Here is a 24,153-nt window from a genome sequence, read left to right as displayed (position 1 = left end):
TGCTCTTTTCTTAAAAAAGAATCGGAAAAAAGACTCAACACCTTGCTATCACGAATTCACCAGGCAGAAAAAGCACATAAGCAGTCTTTCTTCTCTTAGAACTCAATTGAAAAATCTTCTAAATGAGCGATCAGCCAAATTTTTCCTGTCCGCTCAACAGAAGATGTTTGCTCATGGCAACAAAGCCTGTAAATATGTTATGAGCCGGATCAAACACAGGAGAAATTCCCGCTATGTCCAAGCCATTAAATACCCCCAAGGAGTCCAACTCTTTAAGGGAGAAGAAATTGCTGAACAGTTTAGATTATTATATAAGTCCCTATATAACCTCCCAAACTCGAACCTCCCTAATCCCTCCTCTAGCAGAGAGTCCAATATTTGCTCCTTTCTGGAGACCCTTGACCTCCCTACATTAAATCAGGCACAACAAGAAGCCCTGATTAAACCGTTCACTATTCATGAACTGACCACTGCTATTAAATCTACCCCTAAAGGCAAGTGCCCTGGCCCTGACGGTCTCCCCATAAGTTATTATTTGGCCTTTAAAAATATCCTACTACCCCACTTACTCCCTGTCTGCAACCTAACAATGGCTAACCATCCACTTTCCTCTGAAATGACTAAAGCAGGCATTACGATAATCCCCAAAGAAGGCAAAGATCCCACGACTTGCTCCAGCTACCGCCCAATCTCCCTACTTAATATTGACCTTAAGCTTTTAGCCAAGATGTTAGCCTCTAGGTTACAAAACCTGCTTCCTGAGTTAATCCACCCAGATCAAGTTGGCTTTGTCAAAGGCCGTGAAGGCAAAGATAATACCACAAAAATATTAGATGCCCTCTTTTTCGCCTCTCACAAATCCATTCCCCTGGTCTTGCGTTGCACGGACGCCGAGAAAGCCCCCTTTCTCCTCTTCTTCTTTACGTCCTAGTAATGGAATCTCTGCTGCAAGCCCTCAGACAAGATAGAGATATTAAGGGTTTGAAAGTGGGGCCTCGAGAATTTAAATTGGCCGCCTTTGCTGATGATTTACTGATCATCACCACTAATCCACAGAGTTCCATGCCCAAGATCCTATCAACACTCAGCCTTTTTGGTTCCCTTTTCAATTTTAAAGTTAACCCCTCCAAATCCCAGGTTTACATATGGGCCTCTCCTCTGCAAGTCTCTCCTCCCTCCAAATAGATTCCCCTTTTAATTGGCAAACCCAACAGCTAACATACCTGGGGATCAAAATATCTCCTAGCATCTATGACAGCTCAGATGGACTCTCTAGATTCTCCATACCTTTCCTGGTTTGGAAGAAAGAACATCTTTATGTCACTGATCATGCCAAAACTCACATATATGATGCAGGTTCTCCCTATTGATATCCCCAATTCCTACTTTACATCCCTAAATAAACATATCCGCAAGTTTATTTGGAAAGGTAAAAACCCTCGTATCTCCTTTGACACTCTGACTAAACCTAAGGCTAATGGGGATATAGGCCTTCCAGATCCCAAGTCCTATATGGTTGCTATTCAGCTCTCTAGAGCCATAGATTGGATTAGGAAACCTTCTCATAAATCTTGGCTATCACTGGAGACTGCTCTTCTCCCTTCTTCTCCCCGGGCCCTCTTGCTGGCCGACAGACCACCCCAGCCCTAAACTTAATACCCAACCCTCTTATACGTAGCACTTTGAGGGTCTGGGGGGGTTTCTCGTCCAGTTGTGGGGCCCCATTGCCTCTCAGTTCGCTCATGCTTATTAAAGATATAATTGACTTAGCCCCTAAAGAGTTGAGAGAGAGTTGTCCACACCTTATAAGGGCCTCAGAGAGTCCCATATCTTAATTTCTGGATCCTGAGGGATGTATACTTCCTGACCCTGAAATATGCAAAATCCTTGGTACACAGATCCACAACCCCACCTTGTTGCGTTTCCTCAAGACAGAGTTACTGAATAGGGTAAAAAGCCCTCCCCCCCAGAAGGAACAAAATAGTTTGTGGAAATGTTGAGTAATACGAGATATCCCCCTAAACCTATCTCTACGATCTATAAACGTCTGAAGTCTCCTGCCTCTGCCATTAAGCCTGCAATAGTGGGCATATGGGAAAAAGACCTCCAACGGTCTTTGACACCTCTAGAGATTTCTATATTACTAATCCTCCCTCATAAAATATCTAGATGCATACGTATCCAGGAAAATAGCTATAAGAGCCTTATGCATTGGTATAAGACTCCAGACAAAACTTGCAGATATAGCAAAACTGCCTCTGATCTTTGTTGGAGATGCCACAAAGCTAAAGGTTCCTTTTTGCATATTTGGTGGTCATGTGACCTGATCAATCCCTGGTGGCACACAATTACTCATTTATGTAATCAGATATGTCTGACATCCCTTCCCTGCTCTCCTGATCTGACTTTGCTATCATTGGGGTTCGAAGGCATGGACCCATACAAAAGATCCCTCTTCACTCTCCTGTTGGCTGCCGCTAGATTGCTCCCGCCGAATCATTGGTTATCCTCAAATATCCCTAGTATTGAGCATTGGACTAATAAAGTCGACCAAATATATAGACTAGAGGAAATTTCCCATTGGGAGTCACACTCTAGACCTTCTTTCTTAAAAACGTGGTCACTATGGAAACTATATAGGAACTTTGATTAGAAACAGAGGTCAATACTTGTCCCTCACCTTTCCCCCAATGCCATATCCTTTCAATTTCCCATATAGGAACTCAATTTCTTATCTCTCCCCCCTCCCCCTCTCAGCCCACATGCACACGCTACTTGAAATAAGACCTTTCTCTTATGAGTCCACGCTCATTTTGACTTATTCATAGATTTTTTCTTGCTGATACCTGTAATGTTAGGCTTAACCGCCCTTTAGTTGTTTACACTAGTGACGCCTTATGATTAGTGATGATCGCTCATTTTTTTTTTTATGTCACATGTACTGTTGTATATTTTACCCTTGGGAAAATGTATACTGCTTTTAAAAACTGAAAACAATAAAAAAAAAAGAATAAAAAAAGAATACCAGGAGAGCAGCGCAGTAAAGGAGGAGCAGGCAGAGGATCGTCAGGGAACACAGGAATAGGTAAGTATGCCAAGTAACAAAATCGCAACTGTTAAATACTGACTAGCTGGGGTCATGTGACGTGGCCAGCGCCACATGACCCACACTAGTGAATACAGCTGAGCACCGAGTGCCCAGCTCAGTGCTCAGACCTCCCCTGGTTGCCGGGGGAACTGAGGACGCCGTCCGCGCAGAGGAGACGTGCGCAGCCGGTCCGTCCTGCCCCCTATCACCTAGGAGACGGGACGACGATGGCGCTGAGGAGAGCGAGCACCTCGGAGTCCCGTGACACGTTTTTATTGAACACACCATGTAAATATTCACAGTGCAGGTTATAAAAGTATGTGAACCCTTGGATTTAATAACTGGTTGAACCTCCTTTGACAGCAATAACTTCAATCAAACGTTTACTGTAGTTGCAGATCAGAGTAATTCTTGACCATCCTCTTTACAGAACTGTTTCAGTTCAGCAATATTCTTGGGATGTCTGGTGTGAATCGCTTTCTTGAGGTCATGTCACAGCATCTCAATCGTGTTGAAGTCAGGACTCTGACTGGGCCACTTCAGAAGGCGTATTTTCTTCTATTTAAGTCATTCTGTTGTTGATTTACTTCTATGCTTTGGGTCTTTGTCCTGTTTTGTTCCTGTATCCCTGCATACCGCAATAATACTTATTTCATTTTTTTTAGTAGTATGATTAAGAGGTGAAAATTATTAGGGCCCCCCCATTTTTGACTGTGGTATCTTATGTGCCCCCCGATATATTGCTCCTAGAGTCGCCACTGGTCATAGATGCTTAATTGATGCATGATGAACTGTCCAGTGATATTCGAAGATCAGGTGTCATCATGAGGTTAGTGAAATTGAAGTAGTCCAGTGTTATATTCTTTTTTAAATAAGTTAGAAACAAGAATCTTTGGGAAAACCCTAGTGTCATACACAACATTTCAGTCCATTGGAGCGCTTTCGATTAAGGTAGAATTAATTCAGACCCGAATCAAATTGATCAACCGATCAATCAGCAGCCATTTAACCCCACATATTAGTAAATATGATGGGGTTATATGGCTGCTGTGCTCCTCTGCTCCTTCTTTTGGTCGGTTGGTTCCAGGAGAGGAGCAGAGGAGCACACATCACTGTGAGTACCCACTACACTACACTTAGCCCCCAGATCACCTCCCAGCACCCAATTAACCCTTTGATCACCTCTTCTTGCCCCTGTCAATCACTAGTGAAAAGGAAAAAAGTGATCAGTGCAAACTGTCACTTTTTTTTTTTCACTGGTATTGACCGTTAGGTTTTAGGTATAGTTTAGGTCCCTTGGTTAGGTAGTTAGCGATCAGTTAGCGCCCAGCCCACCGCACCGCAGTCCGTTATTCGCTGATTAGCGTATCGCTAATCAGCATTTGTACTTTTATAGTATCTGAAAGTGATCAAAACTGATCACGGTCAGATCTATAATAGTACTAGTGTCACTTTAGTTCGCCCTCCACCCAAAACGCAGTGTTTGCCCGATCAGGCCTGATCGGTCGCCCACACGTGCGTTCTCCCACGCCCGCCCCACCGCAGTGACAAAAAAATTTTTTTTTTTTGATCACTGCACATTCACTTTACACGCACTGCGGCGATAAAAAAAAATCAGTTTTGATATTTTTTATCAACCGCAGCGGCCTCCAGTACTTCGCTAGCCTCCCCTTTGTAAGACAGGCTTGCTTTTTTTTTCTTGGGTAGTCTCAGGGAATACCCCTAAATTTAGTTGCCCACATGTCTAACAGGGGGTATTCTTCTGAAGAGGCCTACAGGCTTCTGACCCAGTCGGATGAGGAGTGGGAACCCTCATCTGATGAATCCAGCGGGTCAGAATACGAACCTGTAGAAAGCAGTGGCTCTCTGACCTAAAGTTCGGACGAGGAGGTTGAGGTCCCTGATAGCAGCAGGCGTACCCGCCCCGTGTTGCTAGACCGCAGGTTGCGCAGGATCCGCTTCAAGAGCAGCAGAGTGGGGCTGGTGCTGTCGGATTACGTGGTGAGGCATACACCAGCAGCCCAGCCCTTCCTGGACCTAGTACCAGCACTGCCGTACAACCTGGTGAAGTAGCGAGCACCAGAAGGGCAGTTGAAGCTGGTACGGTGGCACGTGCAGTAGTGACCCCGTCGCAGCCACCGCAAAGACGTGCCCGTAGAGCCCCTAGAATCCCAGAGGTGCTGGCAAACCCTGATTGGCAGTCCCCAACTTCAGCCGCACCTGTAGTTTTCCCTTTCACTGCCCAGTCTGGAGTTCGGGTTGAGACAGCTCAGATCGGTTTGACCCTGGGATTTTTTGAGCTGTTCTTGACTGCGGAGCTTTTAGACTTAGTTGTGGCCGAAACAAACAGATATGCCACACAATTTATAACCGCTAACCCGGGAAGCTCTTATGCCCAGTCTTTCCGGTGGAAACCAGTCCAAGTTTCCGAAATTAAAACTTTTCTGGGCCTCCTCCTCAACATGGGCCTGACAAAAAAGCATGAATTGCGGTCATATTGGTCCACGAACCCAATTCATCACATGCCCATGTTCTCTGCTGCTATGTCCAGGACACGATTTGAGACCATCCTGCGTTTCCTGCACTTTAGTGATAACAGCACCTCCCGTCCCAGAGGCCACCCTGCTTTTGACCGGCTCCACAAAATTCGGCCCCTCATAGACCATTTCAACCTGAAATTTGCAGATATTTATACCCCAGAGCAAAACATCTGCATAGACGAGTCCCTAATACATTTTACCGGGCGCCTTGGCTTCAAACAATACATCCCAAGCAAGCGCGGCCGGTATGGGGTCAAATTGTATAAGCTCTGTGAAAAGGCCACAGGCTATACCCACAAATTTTGGATCTATGAGGGAAAAGATCAGACCCTGGAGCCGGTCGGTTGCCCTGACTACCTGGGGAGCAGTGGGAAGACAGTTTGGGACTTCGTGTCACCCTTATTCGGCAAAGGGTACCATCTTTATGTGGACAATTTTTACACAAGTGTGGCCCTCTTTAGGCATTTGTTTCTAGAACGGATTGGCGCCTGTGGTACCGCGCGAACTAGTCGCGCGGGCTTCCCCCAACGGCTCGTTACCACCCGTCTTGCAAGGGGGCAGAGGGCCGTACTGTGTAACGAAGAACTGCTCGCGGTGAAATGGAGAGACAAGCGTGACGTTTACATGCTCTCCTCCATTCACGCAGACACGACAATCCAAATTGAGCGAGCAACCCGTGTCATTGAAAAGCCCCTCTCAGTCCACGACTATAACCTCCACATGGGAGGGGTGGACTTCAATGACCAGATGTTGGCTCCGTATTTAGTGTCCCGCAGAACCAGACGCTGGTATAAGAAGGTGTCTGTATATTTAATTCAATTGGCTCTGTACAATAGTTTTGTTCTCTACAGTAAGGCTGGGAGAACTGGATCCTTCCTCAAATTTCAGGAAGAGATCATCGCGAACCTCCTGTACCCAGGAGGTTCCGTGGCCTCATCCACCAGTGTAGTTAGCCGTCTACACGAGCGACATTTCCCCAGTGTCGTTCCCGACCGCCACCCCGAAAAAAATGTCGTGTCTGTAGCAGGAGTGGAATAAGGCGTGACACCCGCTATTTCTGTCCTGACTGTCCTGACCACCCTGCCCTATGCTTTGGAGAGTGTTTCCGGAAGTACCACTCACAGGTACACTATTAGCATAGGGATCATCTCACCAGGATAGGCACACAGGGCTATTAGGGCCCATTCACTCACAGCTGCACAAACGTCTCCTTTCACATGGGACAAAGTGCATAACGCACTTCGCCACATCTTTGGGCGATTTGCGCTTTGCACATTGACCCATGGGGAAGGAGAGGTTTGTTCTATAAAGGTAAAAAAAAAAAACACCAGTAAGCAAACAGGTTAATGTTTAGTTCAAAAAGTTAAGGTTACATGTTCTGTTCCAAAGTTAATAAAATTATTGCGTTGTGGCCTGGTTTTTTCTTTTTTTTTGTCTTTTTACCTTCCAGGTGGACCAACCGATCTACTAGCTGCAGCACCGATGTGCATTCTGACAGAAGCATTGCGCTGCTGTCAGATTACACGCAAGTCGGTGTATGCGGCGCTGCAAGACGGGATTTTCTCCTCTACAGTGACAGATACGTTTGCCGAGGCATACGAGCTGAGGAGGAGGCGGCGTTCCTATGCTTTGGCAAACACTTTGTATATATATAAAAAAAATATAAAAAATCCCGGCAATGATTTATTCATCCACATCGATTGATGCGAATGGAGAAATCTGGTTTGCCAGGGCATACGAGCTAAGTGGGTATGGATGTAGGGCGGAGCTCCTATGTCCTGGCAGACGCCTTTCCCCTCCATTTTTTTTTTTTGGGCAGAGATTTTTTCATCCACATTGATCGATGCGAATGAAGAAATCTGTGCCGTTCATTTTTTTCTTTCAGCCCAGAGGCTGAACGGAAAAAAAAATCTCATTACCTGTATGCTCAATATAAGGAGAATAGCAGAAACTCCTAATGCTGGCCATACATGTAATGATTGCGGAGACCCTCAAATGCCAGGGCAGTACAAACACCCCACAACTGACCCCATTTTGGAAAGAAGACACCCCAAGGTATTTGCTGAGGGGCATATTGAGTCCATGAAAGATTTAAATTTTTGTCCTAAGTTAGCGGAAAGTGAGACTTTGTGAGAAAAAACAAAAAAAATCAATTTCCGCTAACTTATGCGAAAAAAAAAAAAAATTCTATGAACTTGCCAGGCACCTCATTGGATACCTTGGGGTGTCTTCTTTCCAAAGTGGGGTCACATGTGGGGTATTTATACTGCCCTGGCTTTTTAGGGGCCCTAAAGCGTGAGAAGAAGTCTGGGATCCAAATGTCTAAAAATGCCCTCCTAAAAGGAATTTGGGCACCTTTGCGCATCTAGGCTGCAAAAAAGTGTGACACATCTGGTATCGCCGTACTCAGGAGAAGTTGGGGAATGTGTTTTGGGGTGTCATTTTACATATACCCATGCTGGGTGAGATAAATATCTTGGTCAAATGCCAACTTTGTATAAAAAAATGGGAAAAGTTGTCTTTTGCCAAGATATTTCTCTCACCCAGCATGGGTATATGTAAAATGACACCCCAAAACACATTCCCCAACTTCTCCTGAGTACGGTGATACCAGATGTGTGCCACTTTTTTGATGCCAAGGTGGGCAAAGGGGCACATATTCCAAAGTGCACCTTTCGGATTTCGCAGGCCATTTTTTACACATTTTGATTGCAAAGTACTTCTCACACATATGGGCCCCTAAATTGCCAGGGCAGTATAACTACGCCACAAGTGACCCCATTTTGGAAAGAAGACACCCCAAGGTATTCCGTGAGGGGCATGGCGAGTTCCTAGAATTTTTTATTTTTTGTCGCAAGTTAGTGGAATATGAGACTTTGTAAGGAAAAAAGAGAAGAAAAAAAAAATCATCATTTTCCGCTAACTTGTGACAAAAAAAAAAAAATTCTAGGAACTCGCCATGCCCCTCACGGAATACCTTGGGGTGTCTTCTTTCCAAAATGGGGTCACTTGTGGCGTAGTTATACTGCCCTGGCAATTTAGGGGCCCAAATGTGTGAGAAGTACCTTGCAATCAAAATGTGTAAAAAATGGCCTGCGAAACCCGAAAGGTGCACTTTGGAATATGTGCCCCTTTGCCCACCTTGGCAGCAAAAAAGTGTGACACATATGGTATCGCCGTACTCAGGAGAAGTTGGGGAATGTGTTTTGGGGTGTCATTTTACATATACCCATGCTGGGTGAGATAAATATCTTGGTCAAATGCCAACTTTGTATAAAAAAATGGGAAAAGTTGTCTTTTGCCAAGATATTTCTCTCACCCAGCATGGGTATATGTAAAATGACACCCCAAAACACATTCCCCAACTTCTCCTGAGTACGGCGATACCAGATGTGTGACACTTTTTTGATGCCAAGGTGGGCAAAGGGGCACATATTCCAAAGTGCACCTTTCGGATTTCACCGGTCATTTTTTACACATTTTGATTGCAAAGTTCTTCTCACACATTAGGGCCCCTAAATTGCCAGGGCAGTATAACTACGCCACAAGTGACCCCATTTTGGAAAGAAGACACCCCAAGGTATTCTGTGAGGGGCATGGTGAGTTCCTAGATTTTTTTACTTTTTTGTCGCAAGTTAGTGGAATATGAGACTTTGTAAGAAAAAATAAAATAAAAAAATCATCATCATTTTCCGCTAACTTGTGACAAAAAATAAAAAGTTCTATGAACTCCCTATGCCCATCAGCAAATACCTTAGGGTGTCTACTTTCCGAAATGGGGTCATTTGTGGGGTTTTTCTACTGTTTGGGCATTGTAGAACCTCAGGAATCATGACAGGTGCTCAGAAAATCAGAGCTGTTTCAAAAAGCGGAAATTCACATTTTTGTACCATAGTTTGTAAACGCTATAACTTTTACCCAAACCATTTTTTTTTGCCCAAACATTTTTTTTTTATCAAAGACATGTAGAACAATAAATTTGGCGAAAAATTTATATATGGATGTAGTTTTTTTTGCAAAATTTTACAGCTGAAAGTGAAAAATGTCATTTTTTTTGCAAAATAATCGTTACATTTTGATTAATAACAAAAAAAGTTAAAATGTCAGCAGCAATAAAATACCACCAAATGAAAGCTCCATTAGTGAGAAGAAAAGGAGGTAAAATTCATTTGGGTGGTAAGTTGCATGACCGAGCGATAAACGGTGAAAGTAGTGTAGTGCCGAAGTGTAAAAAGTGCTCTGGTCATGAAGGGGGTTTCAGCTAGCGGGGCTGAAGTGGTTAATTATCTCAGTAAAATTGTTTATTTTCCCATTAACAACCCTATTAATGTAGTAGTAATGTATAATAATGTGTACAATCTATTGTGTTCAATTTTATAGAAAATGAGAATTTTATAAATGCATAACATGAATTCAGTTTTCAGCATCTTCTTGCGCCTTTCTTCTGCAGATTAGTAAAAGCAGCGAGCACCACATGGTCTGAAATCTATTATTTCACTTCTTGACTGAGCCCTGGATATTTATAATTCTATAGTTAGATGCTGTATGCTTGATTGCTCTTTAAGAACAGAGGCAACAGAAGGACAACAGAAGTACATCAAGTTAAGCATAGGAGGAATTTTCAGTACATTTGCAAATGTTTAGTTTTACAACGTGAGCTGTTTCTATAAAAACAAATCTATATTTATACTGAAGATCACATCTGAGCAGAGATTCCCAGTAGTCTGTGCAAAAAGGAATCCCTTATACATTATGATTAGACTTTGCATATTTTACCCAACAAAACATATGCTTCAGAAAATCCAGCTTGAAGGTATCATTGCTGTTTAATGAGGAGAACATTGAAAGTGCTATTATTATTTTACTTGGATTTTTAAGTATTTTTTTAAAGGCATAAAGCTTTCCTTCAGAGCTAACCAAAACCTTAGAGAAAGCTTTCTAAGGGCTCCTGCACATAAATGTATTTTCTTTCCGTGTCTGTTTCAGTTTTTTTGTGGACCATATGCGGAACCATTCATTTCAATGGGTCAGCAAAAAAAAAACAAAAAAAAACGGAAGTTACTCACTGTGCATTCCATTTCCATATGTCCGTTCCGCAAAATACCGAATGCACACGGACGTCATCCTAATTTTTTCAGATCCATTTTTGCGGACTACAAAATACATACGGTCGCGTGCATGAGCCCTACTTCTCTGTAGTGCTATAAAGGCTCTGTCGGACTCCCGATTTACTTGTCTCCTAAGAACCAATACTTCAAGAGTATATGGAGCCCAAGTAAGTGTGCCACAATTTTTTCTGTTAGATTCATACAAAATTCAACCTCCTCATGCCTCTATATGATATTGAAAGCAAACAGAGGTAGAGTAGAAGGCTTATGCACCTCTATGGAATACCTATTACCGCTCTGTACATGACCCTCAAAATATTGTAAGCATCTATTTTTAATAATAACATAATTTACCTTAAAAATGTACCTTCGGGGCTGTTCTGTGACCTAACACAGTATCAGTAATACTATAGCCTTGAAGGAACATGGGGAGTTTAACGCCAACCACCAACTGAAGTCTTTTTCTGTTTTCCAGTGTTGAAGAGGAAAATAACTGTCTTTAGGTCTTTAGACTTTATCCCATCTTTAAAGCCAAGTGAATCACTGTAGACAATTAACAGCAAATTAAGCTTGAATTGTTATGAATATTACATGATCCATAAGACATTGGAAATATTGGAAAAATGTGGGCTGTCAACAAAGAAATGCACAGTCCTCCTGGATATATGAAATTAAGTGTTTTTACTCTATGATTAATAAAACAAGCACTGAGTCAATATAATATGTAGACTACAAATAGAGATGAGCCAATCAAACACACCGAAGCGGAATTCGATCCCAGTTTCAGGACAAATTTGATTTGCATCAAAGCTGAATTTCCTCATGCTTCGTGGTAGTCTAAAAAACAAAGCTGGCCAGCATGATGACATCATCTCGGAGCATGCTAAATTTTGCGCCAGATCTGCAGAGATGGCGGCAGCCGACTTGTCGCGAGCAAATGGAGGTGGTAAGTTTGATTTAAAAAAAATGTATGTTAATTTTCTATTTTTGCATGTATGAACAAGGCATCTGAGGGGTACAATGATGGGGGAGGTGCTATCGCAGCTCCCTGTCATTGTACCCGCTACTTACAAAACAAAGTGCTTCATGACAAAATAATTCCTCACATAGCAAATTTTGTCGAAGCAGCCGAATCTAATTTTCTAACAATTTGCTAATCTCTAACTACAAATACAAAAAATAGGGACAATTTAAAACAACTTTTAATTATAATACAGTATAATCTAAAATAATTATGATACAAAGCAAAATAAAATCTACAAAGTTGTGTCTACACTTTGTGGGGATTTGCTCAATTAGACAGGCTTGTGGACGCAGTATAGAGGCAACAACAACATTGTTAACTTAAACAGTTCAGTGTTTTATTCACACATAAGGAGAGTGACAACAAAAAGTCAGTTTCAAGGAAAAAACTGTCAGCTTAAGTTTGGTGTTTGTTCACACCAGGCAGCAACACATAAGTCCTTGGGTGAAACAGAAGTCCATGTGCTTTCATCCAAACAAGATAGCAGGCCTTAATCCCAGCCCAAAACTCTCGGGTCCCGACACAGAGACTGGCCAAGCTCCACTGTCAGATGGAGGATAATCCACACCCAGCTGAGACTGCTGGCTGGGTTTTATATCCCAAACCAAAACCTGGCCTGGAACGTGGGGAACAGCCACCCACCCTGCACTTTGGCCGCTCGCAGTAAGAGCCGGCCCGGATCAGCTTTACAGCCACACTAAATAACCAACAGTGTCAGTCAGCACTAGTTGCCGCTGACAATTAAAATTACCAGTTCTTACCTCACCAAGGCCAGGAACCTAGGAACCTCGGTGACACATATCTTCCGTCAATGACGGCCCCTTGTGCTTTCATACATACCTCCCCCTTTGTTCACCCGCCAGACAGTATACCTGGGATAGGGCATCTGCATTTCCCTGTAACCTGCCTTCCCTATGTTCCACGGAAAACTTAAAGTGCTGTAGAGACAAAAAACACCTGGAGACCCGAGCATTCCTCTCTTTGGCTTGGCTCATCCACTTGAGAGGGGAGAGGTCGGTTACCAGACGGAACTTTTTCCTCAACAGATAATAGCAGAGAGACTCGAGTGCCCACTTGATGGCCAGGCACTCTCTCTCCACTATACTGTACCTAGTCTTGGCTAGAGTAAGTTTGTGGCTCCCCATTGATGTCCTGAGAGAGTACAGCTCTGAGGCCTACTTCAGAGGCATCTGTCTGTACCACAAACTCCCTCTTGAAGTCGGGCGTAACCAACAACGGGGAACCACACAGGGCAGACTTCAGAGCGGAGAAAGCATTTTCCGCTTGCTCATTCCATAGAACCGTCACTGACTTGCGTCCTTTCAAAAGGCCTGTCAATAGTGCAGCGACTGTAGCAAAGTGGGGGACAAACTTCATATAGTATCCCACCATTCCCAGGAATGACTTTACTTGCCGAGTAGTGACAGGTTGTGGCCAATTCCGAATTGCCTAAATTTTGTTTACCTGAGGTTTAATAATTCCGCGCCCTATCACATACCGTCTTCTAACCCTATCGCACACTTTTTTGGGTTAGTGGTTAAGCCAGCCTTCCTAAGGGAGTCCACTACAGCCTGTACTTTAGGTAGGTGACTGTGGATAATGATATTGTTCAGGTATCAGGCGTATCAATGGATGTCGTATATCTGGACTTCTCCAAAGCATTCAACACTGTACCACATAAAAGGTTAGTATATAAAATAAGAATGCTTGGACTGGGAGAAAATGTCTGTATGTGGGTAAGTAACTAGCTTAATGATAGAAAACAGAGGGTGGTTATTAACGGTACACACTCAGATTGGGTCACTGTCACTAGTGGGGTACCTCCGGGGTCAGTATTGGGCCCTATTCTCTTCAATATATTTATTAATGATCTTGTAGAAAGCTTGCATAGTAAAATATAAATTTTCATAGCTGACACTAAGCTGTGTAAAGTAATTAACACCGAAGAGGACAGTATACTGCTACAGAGGGATCTGGATAGATTGGAGGCTTGGGCAGATAAGTGTCAGATGAGGTTTAACACTGACAAATGTTAAGTTATGCACATGGGAAGGAATAATGCACCCCTACACCCATACTAAATGGTAAAACACAGGGTAACACTGACATGGAAAAGGATGTAGGAATTTTAATAAATAGTAAACTAAGCTGCAGAAACCAGTGTCAGGCAGCTGTTGCCAAGGCCTATAAGATAATGGGTTGCATCAAAAGGGCATAGATGCCCGTGATAACAACATAGTCCTACCACTTTACAAATCGCTAGTCAGACCACACATGGAGTACTGTGTACAGTTCTGGGCTCCTGTGAACAAGGCAGACATAGCAGAGCTGGAGAGGGTCCAGAGGAGGGCAACTAAAGTAATAACTGGAATGAGTCAACTACAGTACCCTGAAAGATTATCAAAATTAGGGTTATTCACTTTAGAAAAAAGACGACTGAGGGAGATCTAATTACTATGTATAAATATATCAGGGGTCAGTACAGAGGTCTATACCATCATCTATTTATCTCCAGAACTGTGACGAGGGGACATCCTCTGCGTCTGGAGGAAAGAAGGTTTGTACACAAACATAGAAGAGGATTCTTTACGGTAAGAGCAGTGAGACTATGGAACTCTCTGCCTGAAGAGGTGGTGATGGTAAGTATAATAAAGGAATTCAAGAGAAGCCTGGATGTATTTCTGGAGTGTAATAATATTACAGGCTATAATTCTGATTGCCTGATTCGAGTTGGGAAGGAATTTTTTATTCGCCTAAAGTGGGGAAAATTGCCTTCTCCCTCACAGGTTTTTTTTTTGCCTTCCTCTGGATCAACTTGCAGGATGACAGGCCGAATTGGATGGACAAATGTCTTTTTTCGGCCTTATGTACTATGTTACTATGAAGCAAGGGAAGCTGCTGCCACAGTGAAAATTGCTGACAGCCTCTACTCTAAACAGGCTCAGGAAGCCAGGGAGTTCGTTAGTCAGAACACTGATTGAAGAGAAATGTGACTCCATCTTGTCTTCTCTAAATATGTAAAGAATTGTTATAACATCTCACCCATGCACTATTTCACCTTCCCCCGCTGTGAGTTAGGTTTTCTTATCTGTCCCAGGACAGATTCTGAGAGTATCCCAGAACTAGAACAAACAGTCTTGCCTTATTCAGGGTCATTCGGCACAACTGCGTACATTCTTATATGTGACTGATTAAAACCTTTTCTTTCTGCTTACTGCACGTACACATACCATATACACTACGTGCAGAATTATTAGGCAAATTAGTATTTTGACCACATCATCCTCTTTATGCATGTTGTCTTACTTCAAGCTGTATAGGCTCGAAAGCCTGCTACCAATTAAGCATATTAGGTGATGTGCATCTCTGTAATGAGAAAGGGTGTGGTCTAATGACATCAACACCCTATATCAGGTGTGCATAATTATTAGGCAACTTCCTTTCCTTTGGCAAAATGGGTCAAAAGAAGGACTTGACAGGCTCAGAAAAGTCAAAAATAGTGAGATATCTTGCAGAGGGATGCAGCACTCTTAAAATTGCAAAGCTTCTGAAGCGTGATCATCGAACAATCAAGCGTTTCATTCAAAATAGTCAACAGGGTCGCAAGAAGCGTGTGGAAAAACCAAGGCGCAAAATAACTGCCCATGAACTGAGAAAAGTCAAGCGTGCAGCTGCCAAGATGCCACTTGCCACCAGTTTGGCCATATTTCAGAGCTGCAACATCACTGGAGTGCCCAAAAGCACAAGGTGTGCAATACTCAGAGACATGGCCAAGGTAAGAAAGGCTGAAAGACGACCACCACTGAACAAGACACACAAGCTGAAACGTCAAGACTGGGCCAAGAAATATCTCAAGACTGATTTTTCTAAGGTTTTATGGACTGATGAAATGAGAGTGAGTCTTGATGGGCCAGATGGCTGGATTGGTAAAGGGCAGAGAGCTCCAGTCCGACTCAGACGCCAGCAAGGTGGAGGTGGAGTACTGGTTTGGGCTGGTATCATCAAAGATGAGCTTGTGGGGCCTTTTTGGGTTGAGGATGGAGTCAAGCTCAACTCCCAGTCCTACTGCCAGTTTCTGGAAGACACCTTCTTCAAGCAGTGGTACAGGAAGAAGTCTGCAAGGTAAGAAAAACATGATTTTCATGCAGGACAATGCTCCATCACACGCGTCCAAGTACTCCACAACGTGGCTGGCAAGAAAGGGTATAAAAGAAGAAAATCTAATGACATGGCCTCCTTGTTCACCTGATCTGAACCCCATTGAGAACCTGTGGTCCATCATCAAATGTGAGATTTACAAGGAGGGAAAACAGTACACCTCTCTGAACAGTGTCTGGGAGGCTGTGGTTGCTGCTGCACGCAATGTTGATGGTGAACAGATCAAAACACTGACAGAATCCATGGATGGCAGGCTTTTGAGTGTCCTTGCAAAGAAAGGTGGCTATATTGGTCACTGATTTGTTTTTGTTTTGTTTTTGAATGTCAGAAATGTATATTTGTGAATGTTGAGATGTTATATTGGTTTCACTGGTAAAAATAAATAATTGAAATGGGTATATATTTGTTTTTTGTTAAGTTGCCTAATAATTATGTACAGTAATAGTCACCTGCACACACAGATATCCCCCTAAAATAGCTAAAACTAAAAACAAACTAAAAACTACTTCCAAAAATATTCAGCTTTGATATTAATGAGTTTTTTGGGTTCATTGAGAACATGGTTGTTGTTCAATAATAAAATTAATCCTCAAAAATACAACTTGCCTAATAATTCTGCACTCCCTGTAAGGACGTTCCGGTAGTATGTATATGAGCACCAATGTTTATCTTTTATGATTGGTTTAACGCTGTTTTTATGCAAACTTTTCTACTGCCTATATAAGGCCAAGCGATAGCATAATAAAGTTAGAGTATTTCTCAGAGATACCTGTGTGTGTGTCATGTTATTGCTAGCTGAGAAATATCTCTCCTGACGTCATTGACATCAAACCAAGGTTGTCGTAGAGGTCCAGACAGGTCCAAATCCTTTCAGTTTGGGGGCTCGGTCCAGGATAAAGAAGGCCATCCTCGTGTCCGGTAAGACAGACATCCCTTTTGTCCACTGCCCGGTCCAAGGGCACTGGCCACATCTCTACCCGTGAGTTTTTTAAATTTTATTGTGTATCCGGGATACATTGTTAAGCCTTAAAAATAGACTCAGGGAGTTTATAATAAGTACTTGGAGTACTTTCATGAAGTCTCAGGGAGATCTCTCTGTAACTTTTCTTGTGTCAGGGACACACCATAGGATCTCAGGGAGATCTATTTACTTTATCTAACTGTCGACAGAGATTTATTAGTACCAGGGATACATGTAAGAGAACAGTCTCAGTTAGACTGACCTACCTTGGTTTGATCCATATAGATAAGATTACTATTACTATAAAGTGATAAGATCAATTATTGATTATCTGTCTTGTTTTGTTTGAGGTCTTGTCTGGGTGTTAAGTGTACAGACATACCTCCTTGTTACTATTGCTGTGTATTGTCATATATTATTATGGGTGGACAAGGTTCAAAAGTGGAGTTTCCTACTCCAAATGTAGGAGAAACATGTAAAGAATATGTTGCAAGGGTTAGTCCCACAAATTACTACCTCATCAATCTGTGGGTAGATAACTTGGCAGGATGGACAGATTTTATGGACGCATGTAGTCCATTTCCACTTGACAGTGACAATAGTCCCTATCACATGGATATGGTCAAAAGACCTGGCCACACTTTGACCCAGACCCACAACATATATACAAAAAAGAGGAGAACAATGGTTAAAAATAGCATGTCATCGGTATGATAGGCCCACAAAATAGCCACATCGCCTAAAAATTTACCCAGTGACTCAAATAAACACGATCTTGAGGTGGACCTTAGAAAGGGAAGAGAGAACGAAATCCTAGAAATACCACCGCCATACAAAACCCTGAGTGTAACCAAAAATCACACGTGACTGAAAAGAAATCGAGCATTCAGAAGCTCTACCCTTCTTTTTCAGAGGACGAAATATTGGCTGCGGGTCATATTGTCCTGCAACCAGTGCCCACAGCACCCCGCCTGCCTGTGTCCTTGGTGGAACAGATATCAGCGTCTGTCTTTCAACAACCTGATTCTTCCACTGAAGTAACAGGAGGACAAGCATCCACACCAATAGAATCACCCAGTATTCGGGATAAAATTGATATGTTCAACAAATCACCCCCTAGTGTCTCATCAATGTGACATCTCCCACCTACCCCCCCCCCCTCCCCCACCCACAGGTTGTACAAAATACCACACGTTTCACTGAAAAGACACAAAGAGAGGAAGACAGGTTAACCAGTTGCCCAACACACTAGGAGTAAAGAACAGGAGAACAGGAGAAGGGACATGTCATGGTCTTACCTCCTTGCTGTTCTCCTTCGTTTGACATGTGCTGGCGGCCATCTTGGTTTCTGGGTTTCTTGTAGCCTCCCACCCTGCGGCTCCTCCTTCCCACTGGGAGGTCTGTGGCTTCAGTTCCCTGCTTGGTCCTCCTGTGCTCACATGCTTCTAAGACTGCTGCTGCTTCTGGTTCCTGATCCTGGCTTCGTCTGACTACCCTGCTGATTCCTGATCCTGGCTTCGTCTGACTACCCTGTTGGTTCCTGATCCTGGCTTCATCTGACTACCCTTCTGGTTCCTGATCTCTGGTTTCGCAAGACCCTGCTTCGGTTTAGCCATCCGTTTGGACTTTTGCCTTACAGCTTTATTTTCAATAAAGCCTTCTTATTTCCACTCATCTCTTGTTGTACGTCTGGTTCATGGTTCCATGACAGTAGGACCAAGCCATGAATTCTGACGGTACAGGGCCATCCTCGCTACCTACGCTGGTTGCCAGACTTGATCAGCAGGATCACCTGTTGGGTCGGTTCGCTGTGGCGTTGCAAACCCTGCTTGAACGCACGGCTCATTTAGCTTCCGTTGCCGATGGGTCGGTTGTCGCTCCTGGGCCCGCTCCTACTGCCGCTCCGGTTGTTGCGCCAGAGTCTACCCCGACACCTGTTGCTGCGCCTGCGGTGTTTCGGGGTATGACCGGTTCTGCCCCCCTTCCACAGCGCTTTGGGGGAGAGCCAACTCAGTGCCGAGGTTTCCTTAACCAGGTGGGCATTTACTTCGAGTTGCTGCCACATGCCTTTCCTACTGAGAGATCAAAGGTGGGCTTCTTGATCTCGCTGCTCTCGGACAAGGCCTTGGCCTGGGCCAGCCCTTTATGGGAGAACAACAATCCGGTGGTTGCCGAGTTTTCCGGTTTTGTTGCTTCTCTTCGGAAGGTATTCGATGTGCCGGCTCGTGCTGCCTCTGCTGCGAAGCTCCTTATGTCCATCAGACAGGGTTCACGATCCGTAGCTGAATACGCCATTGAGTTTCGTACCCTGGCAGCAGAGGTGGGCTGGAATAATGAGGCTCTGGTCGCTGCTTTCTCTCATGGTCTCTCGGATGCCTTGAAGGATGAGGTTGCAGCTAAGGACCTACCTGTGGAGCTCGAGTCTCTTATTTCTTTCCTGATTTTGATTGACACCAGACTCAGGGAGAGACCTTCCTTTCAGGAGAGCCTGCGGAGGCCTTCTAACAGATTGGCGCCTACGTTTGCTGTCCCACCCGTGCCTCCCTCTCCTCCCACGCCTCCTGGGGATGACTTGTCTGGGGGTGAACCCATGCAGCTGGGGTTTGCTCGCCTGTCTGAGGGGGAGAGGGTACTCCGGAGACGCGAGGGCCGATGCATGTACTGTGGTCTCGGTGGGCATTTTCGGTTGGCATGCCCGAACCGTCCGGGAAACGCTCGCACCTGAGATCCTGTCGGGGGCAGATCTTGGGTGGAGTCTCCTCGTCCCCGGTTTCCCGTGTTGACAAACCACTGATTACTGTTGTCCTCTCCTGGGTCGGGGGCTCGGTGACGACCCAGGCGTTGGTGGACTCTGGTGCTGGTGGTTTGTTCATTGATAGTGTGTTCGCTGCCGCCAATTCCATTCCTCTGCAGCCTCGAGGTTCCCCACTGGCTCTTGAGGCGATAGACGGCAGACCCCTTCTGCCGCCACACGTGACTCATGAGACCCTTCCAGTGGGAATGGCCATTGGTGCCGTTCACAGAGAGTCGGTCTGTCTCCAGGTTATTTCGTCTCCACACTACTCGGTGGTCTTGGGGTACCCCTGGCTCCAGAAGCATAATCCGACTTTCGATTGGAAATCGGCCGAGATCCTCTCGTGGTCACCGCAGTGTGGGGCTAGTTGCATCCATGGGCCTGTCAAGTTGCTGTGTACTTCCTCGGACTCTCTGTTGCCTCCTGAATACGAGGAGTACCGGGATGTATTCGATAAGGTGCGTGCGGTTGCCCTACCTCCGCACCGCCCATACGATTGTGCCATAGAGTTACAATCTGGTGCCGTTCCTCCTCGTGGCAAAGTCTATCCACTGTCGGTAGCGGAGAATGAGGCCATGGAGGAGTACGTGAGGGAGGCGCTTTCACGCGGACACATTCGCAAATCCTCGTCCCCGGCAGGGGCTGGATTTTTCTTTGTGAAAAAGAAGGGCGGTGAGTTGAGGCCTTGCATCGATTACAGGGGTCTCAATCGCATCACGATCAAGAACGCTTACCCGATACCCTTGATTTCCGAGCTGTTCGATCGCCTCAAAGGGGCCACGGTCTTTACCAAACTCGACCTGAGGGCGGCATATAACCTGGTAAGGATCAAGGCGGGCGATGAGTGGAAGACCGCGTTTAACACCAGGACCGGTCATTATGAATCCTTGGTTATGCCCTTTGGGTTGTGCAATGCGCCCGCAGTCTTCCAGGAATTCATCAACGATGTTTTCCGTGACCTGTTGCAGCAGTGTGTGGTGGTCTATTTGGATGACATCTTGGTATATTCTGAATCCATGGAGGCCCACATTCTGGATGTCAGACGAGTGTTGCAACGGTTACGAGAGAACAAGCTGTTCGGTAAGCTTGAGAAATGCGAATTTCACCGATCCCAGGTAACCTTCTTAGGTTACATCATTTCCGCTGAGGGGTTCTCCATGGATCCTGAGAAGGTTTCGGCTGTCTTACAGTGGCCCCAGCCCAGTGGTCTTCGTGCCCTGCAGCGCTTTTTGGGCTTCGCCAATTATTATCGGAAGTTCATCAGGGACTTTTCCATGCTAGCCAAGCCTCTCACGGATCTGACCAGGAAGGGCAGTAATCCCCAGGTCTGGCCGCCCGAGGCCATCCGAGCTTTTGAGGCTCTAAAGTCCGCCTTTGTGTCGGCTCCGATTCTGTCGCATCCCAACCCTGGGTTGCCGTTTGTCCTCGAGGTGGACGCGTCTGAGACGGGAGTAGGCGCCCTCCTGTCTCAGCGTAGAACACCAGAGGGTCCTCTGCTTCCTTGTGGGTTTTACTCCCGGAAACTGTCTTCCGCGGAGTGCAACTATCAGATTGGTGACAGGGAGTTATTGGCCATCGTGCAGGCCCTTAAAGAATGGAGGCACTTGCTCGAGGGCTCGGTGGTTCCGGTTCTCATCCTGACGGACCACAAGAATCTGACCTACCTCTCTGAGGCCAAGAGATTGACACCACGTCAGGCCAGATGGGCTCTGTTCTTGTCACGTTTTAATTACGTGGTCTCCTACCTACCCGGTTCCAAGAACATCAGAGCGGATGCAGTACTCCGAGCTGTCCGGGGAGGAGTCGATTCCGACTTCGGTCATACCTCCGAATCAGATCCTGGCCGCCATTCGCACCAGCCTGACCTCTCCCCTGGGTGAGCAGATTTTGGCGGCTCAATCTGGTGCTCCCTCTGGGAGACCCAACGGCAGGTGTTTTGTGCCTGAGGAGTTGCGCACTCGGTTGTTGCGAACCTACCATAACTCCAAGGCCGCGGGGCATCCTGGAAAGAATCAGCTGTCCTGGGCTGTTTCACGTCTGTTCTGGTGGCCTTCTCTACGTTCCGACATCGCCGCATATGTAGCGGCATGCTCCGTTTGTGCCCAGAGTAAGTCCCCTCGGCACCTTCCGTTGGGCCTTTTGCAACCCATAGCCACCGGGGAGCGTCCATGGTCACACCTGGGGATGGATTTCATTGTGGACCTCCCTGCATCCCGAGGCCATACGGTCATTCTCATGATAGTGGATCGGTTTTCCAAAATGTGCCACTGTGTACCTCTCAAGAAGTTACCCTCTGCACAAGAGTTGGCCTCGATTTTTGCCAGGGAGGTCTTCCGGTTGCACGGTTTGCCCAAGGAGATTGTGTCGGATCGGGGGAGTCAGTTTGTGTCCAGGTTCTGGCGCGCCTTTTGCTCCCAGTTGGGGATTCATCTCTCTTTCTCATCGGCCTACCACCCTCAGTCCAATGGGGCCGCAGAACGATCCAATCAGGCCTTGGAGCAATTCCTTCGTTGCTATGTCTCCGATCACCAAGACAATTGGGTTGACCTCCTGCCTTGGGCTGAGTTTGCCAGGAACACGGCGGTGAACTCTTCCTCTGGGACGTCTCCCTTCATGGCCAATTATGGGTTCCAACCTGCCGTGTTACCGGAGGTATTCTCTCCCCAGGATATTCCGGCTGTGGAGGATCACCTTTCCGTCCTACGTGCTTCTTGGGTACAGATCCAGAGGTCCCTTGAGGTCTCTGCGCAGCGCCAGAGACTCCAGGCTGATCGCAGACGAGCGCCCGCTCCTTCCTACCAGGTCGGAGACCGCGTATGGTTGTCCACCCGCAACCTCAACCTTCGAGTGCCCACTCCCAAGCTGGCGCCTCGCTTTGTTGGTCCCTTCCGAGTGCTTCGCAGGGTAAACCCGGTAGCCTATGCCCTTGCGCTTCCTCCTGGCATGCGGATCTCCAACGTGTTTCATGTCTCCCTCTTGAAGCCACTGGTGTGTAATCGTTTCACTTCCTCGATTCCTCGGCCTCGTCCGGTCCAAGTGGGCAATCGTGAGGAGTATGAGGTGAGCAATATCCTGGACTCACGCCTGGTCCGCGGCCGGGTGCAGTTTTTGGTCCATTGGCGTGGTTATGGTCCAGAGGAGCGTTCCTGGGTTCCCTCCGCAGATGTCCATGCTCCTGCCTTGCTCCGAGCCTTCCACGCACGCTTCCCTCAGAAACCGTTCCTTACTCCGCGGAGGAGGGGCCCTTGAGGGGGAGGTACTGTCATGGTCTTACCTCCTTGCTGTTCTCCTTCGTTTGACATGTGCTGGCGGCCATCTTGGTTTCTGGGTTTCTTGTAGCCTCCCACCCTGCGGCTCCTCCTTCCCACTGGGAGGTCTGTGGCTTCAGTTCCCTGCTTGGTCCTCCTGTGCTCACATGCTTCTAAGACTGCTGCTGCTTCTGGTTCCTGATCCTGGCTTCGTCTGACTACCCTGCTGATTCCTGATCCTGGCTTCGTCTGACTACCCTGTTGGTTCCTGATCCTGGCTTCATCTGACTACCCTTCTGGTTCCTGATCTCTGGTTTCGCAAGACCCTGCTTCGGTTTAGCCATCCGTTTGGACTTTTGCCTTACAGCTTTATTTTCAATAAAGCCTTCTTATTTCCACTCATCTCTTGTTGTACGTCTGGTTCATGGTTCCATGACAGGACATGAGGATTCATTCCCCTTTATGACAATAGGAGATCAGTTAATGAAGAAAACCATAGAAATAGAGGACATAAATAGGACTATCAAACATTGTCCCAAACTGATTATGAAAAATTGGCTAACAAATATTTAAAAAAAGCTGAAGAAAGGTTCCTGGCCCAGACCAAGGAACTGCAAGAGCAAGTTGTCACTGAAAGTCAAAAAGTCCAAACCTCTAAATCAGAAATCACAAAACTCAAACACACTCTACAGAGTCTGGAGATAGAGTTGCAGTCTCAACTCAGTATGAAAGCAGCTCTAGAGTCCTCCTTGGCAGAAGCACAAGGACGCTACTGCGCACAGTTGTCACAACTCCAGGAAGTCATAGCCAAGGTCCAGTGTGAGCTTCAAGAGATCAGGAGCCAGCTGGAACTTCAGAGCAGTGACTACAAGATGCTATTAGATGTGAAGACCCGCTTGGAACAAGAGATTGCCAAATACAGAGATCTGCTGGATGGACAAGACAGCAAGATTCCTGTAACTGGTGGATATTCCTCAACAACAAGCACTACCACTACATCTACTACAAGAGTCCGCTGAGCCTGAATCAAAGCAAACCAGAAAAAAACATGGCGTAGCCACACAGCCTGTTTTATACTGCATTGCTAATATATACCTTCCAACCCTTCTCCCTGTTTCTTCAAATGCAAGGACACTAGTTTACAAGGTGTTTCTCTAGCTTTTATGGTGGTCAATAAATCCTTTCTTTTTTGCAATTAATTTTTTTTTATAAACATTTTCCCAAACCTACTA

The 24,153-nt window shown here is 45.5% G+C and overlaps 1 protein-coding gene across 1 annotated transcript; it reads left to right on the top strand.

Annotated features, from left to right (window-relative positions):
* Nucleotides 1–589: 589 nt before the first annotated feature.
* LOC122931465 (keratin, type I cytoskeletal 13-like) lies at nt 590–24,118 on the top strand. The gene is made up of 2 exons (XM_044285533.1): nt 590–806; nt 23,501–24,118. Exons 1-2 carry the CDS (start codon nt 590–592, stop codon nt 23,938–23,940), a joined length of 657 nt encoding a protein of 218 aa, XP_044141468.1. The 3' UTR covers nt 23,941–24,118.
* Nucleotides 24,119–24,153: the final 35 nt, after the last annotated feature.

The sequence above is a fragment of the Bufo gargarizans genome, chromosome 3 (assembly GCF_014858855.1).
Source record: "Bufo gargarizans isolate SCDJY-AF-19 chromosome 3, ASM1485885v1, whole genome shotgun sequence".
NCBI classification, from domain to species: domain Eukaryota; kingdom Metazoa; phylum Chordata; class Amphibia; order Anura; family Bufonidae; genus Bufo; species Bufo gargarizans.
The sequence above is the reverse complement of the archived record's forward strand: the minus strand, read 5'-3'. Positions and strand labels throughout refer to the sequence as shown.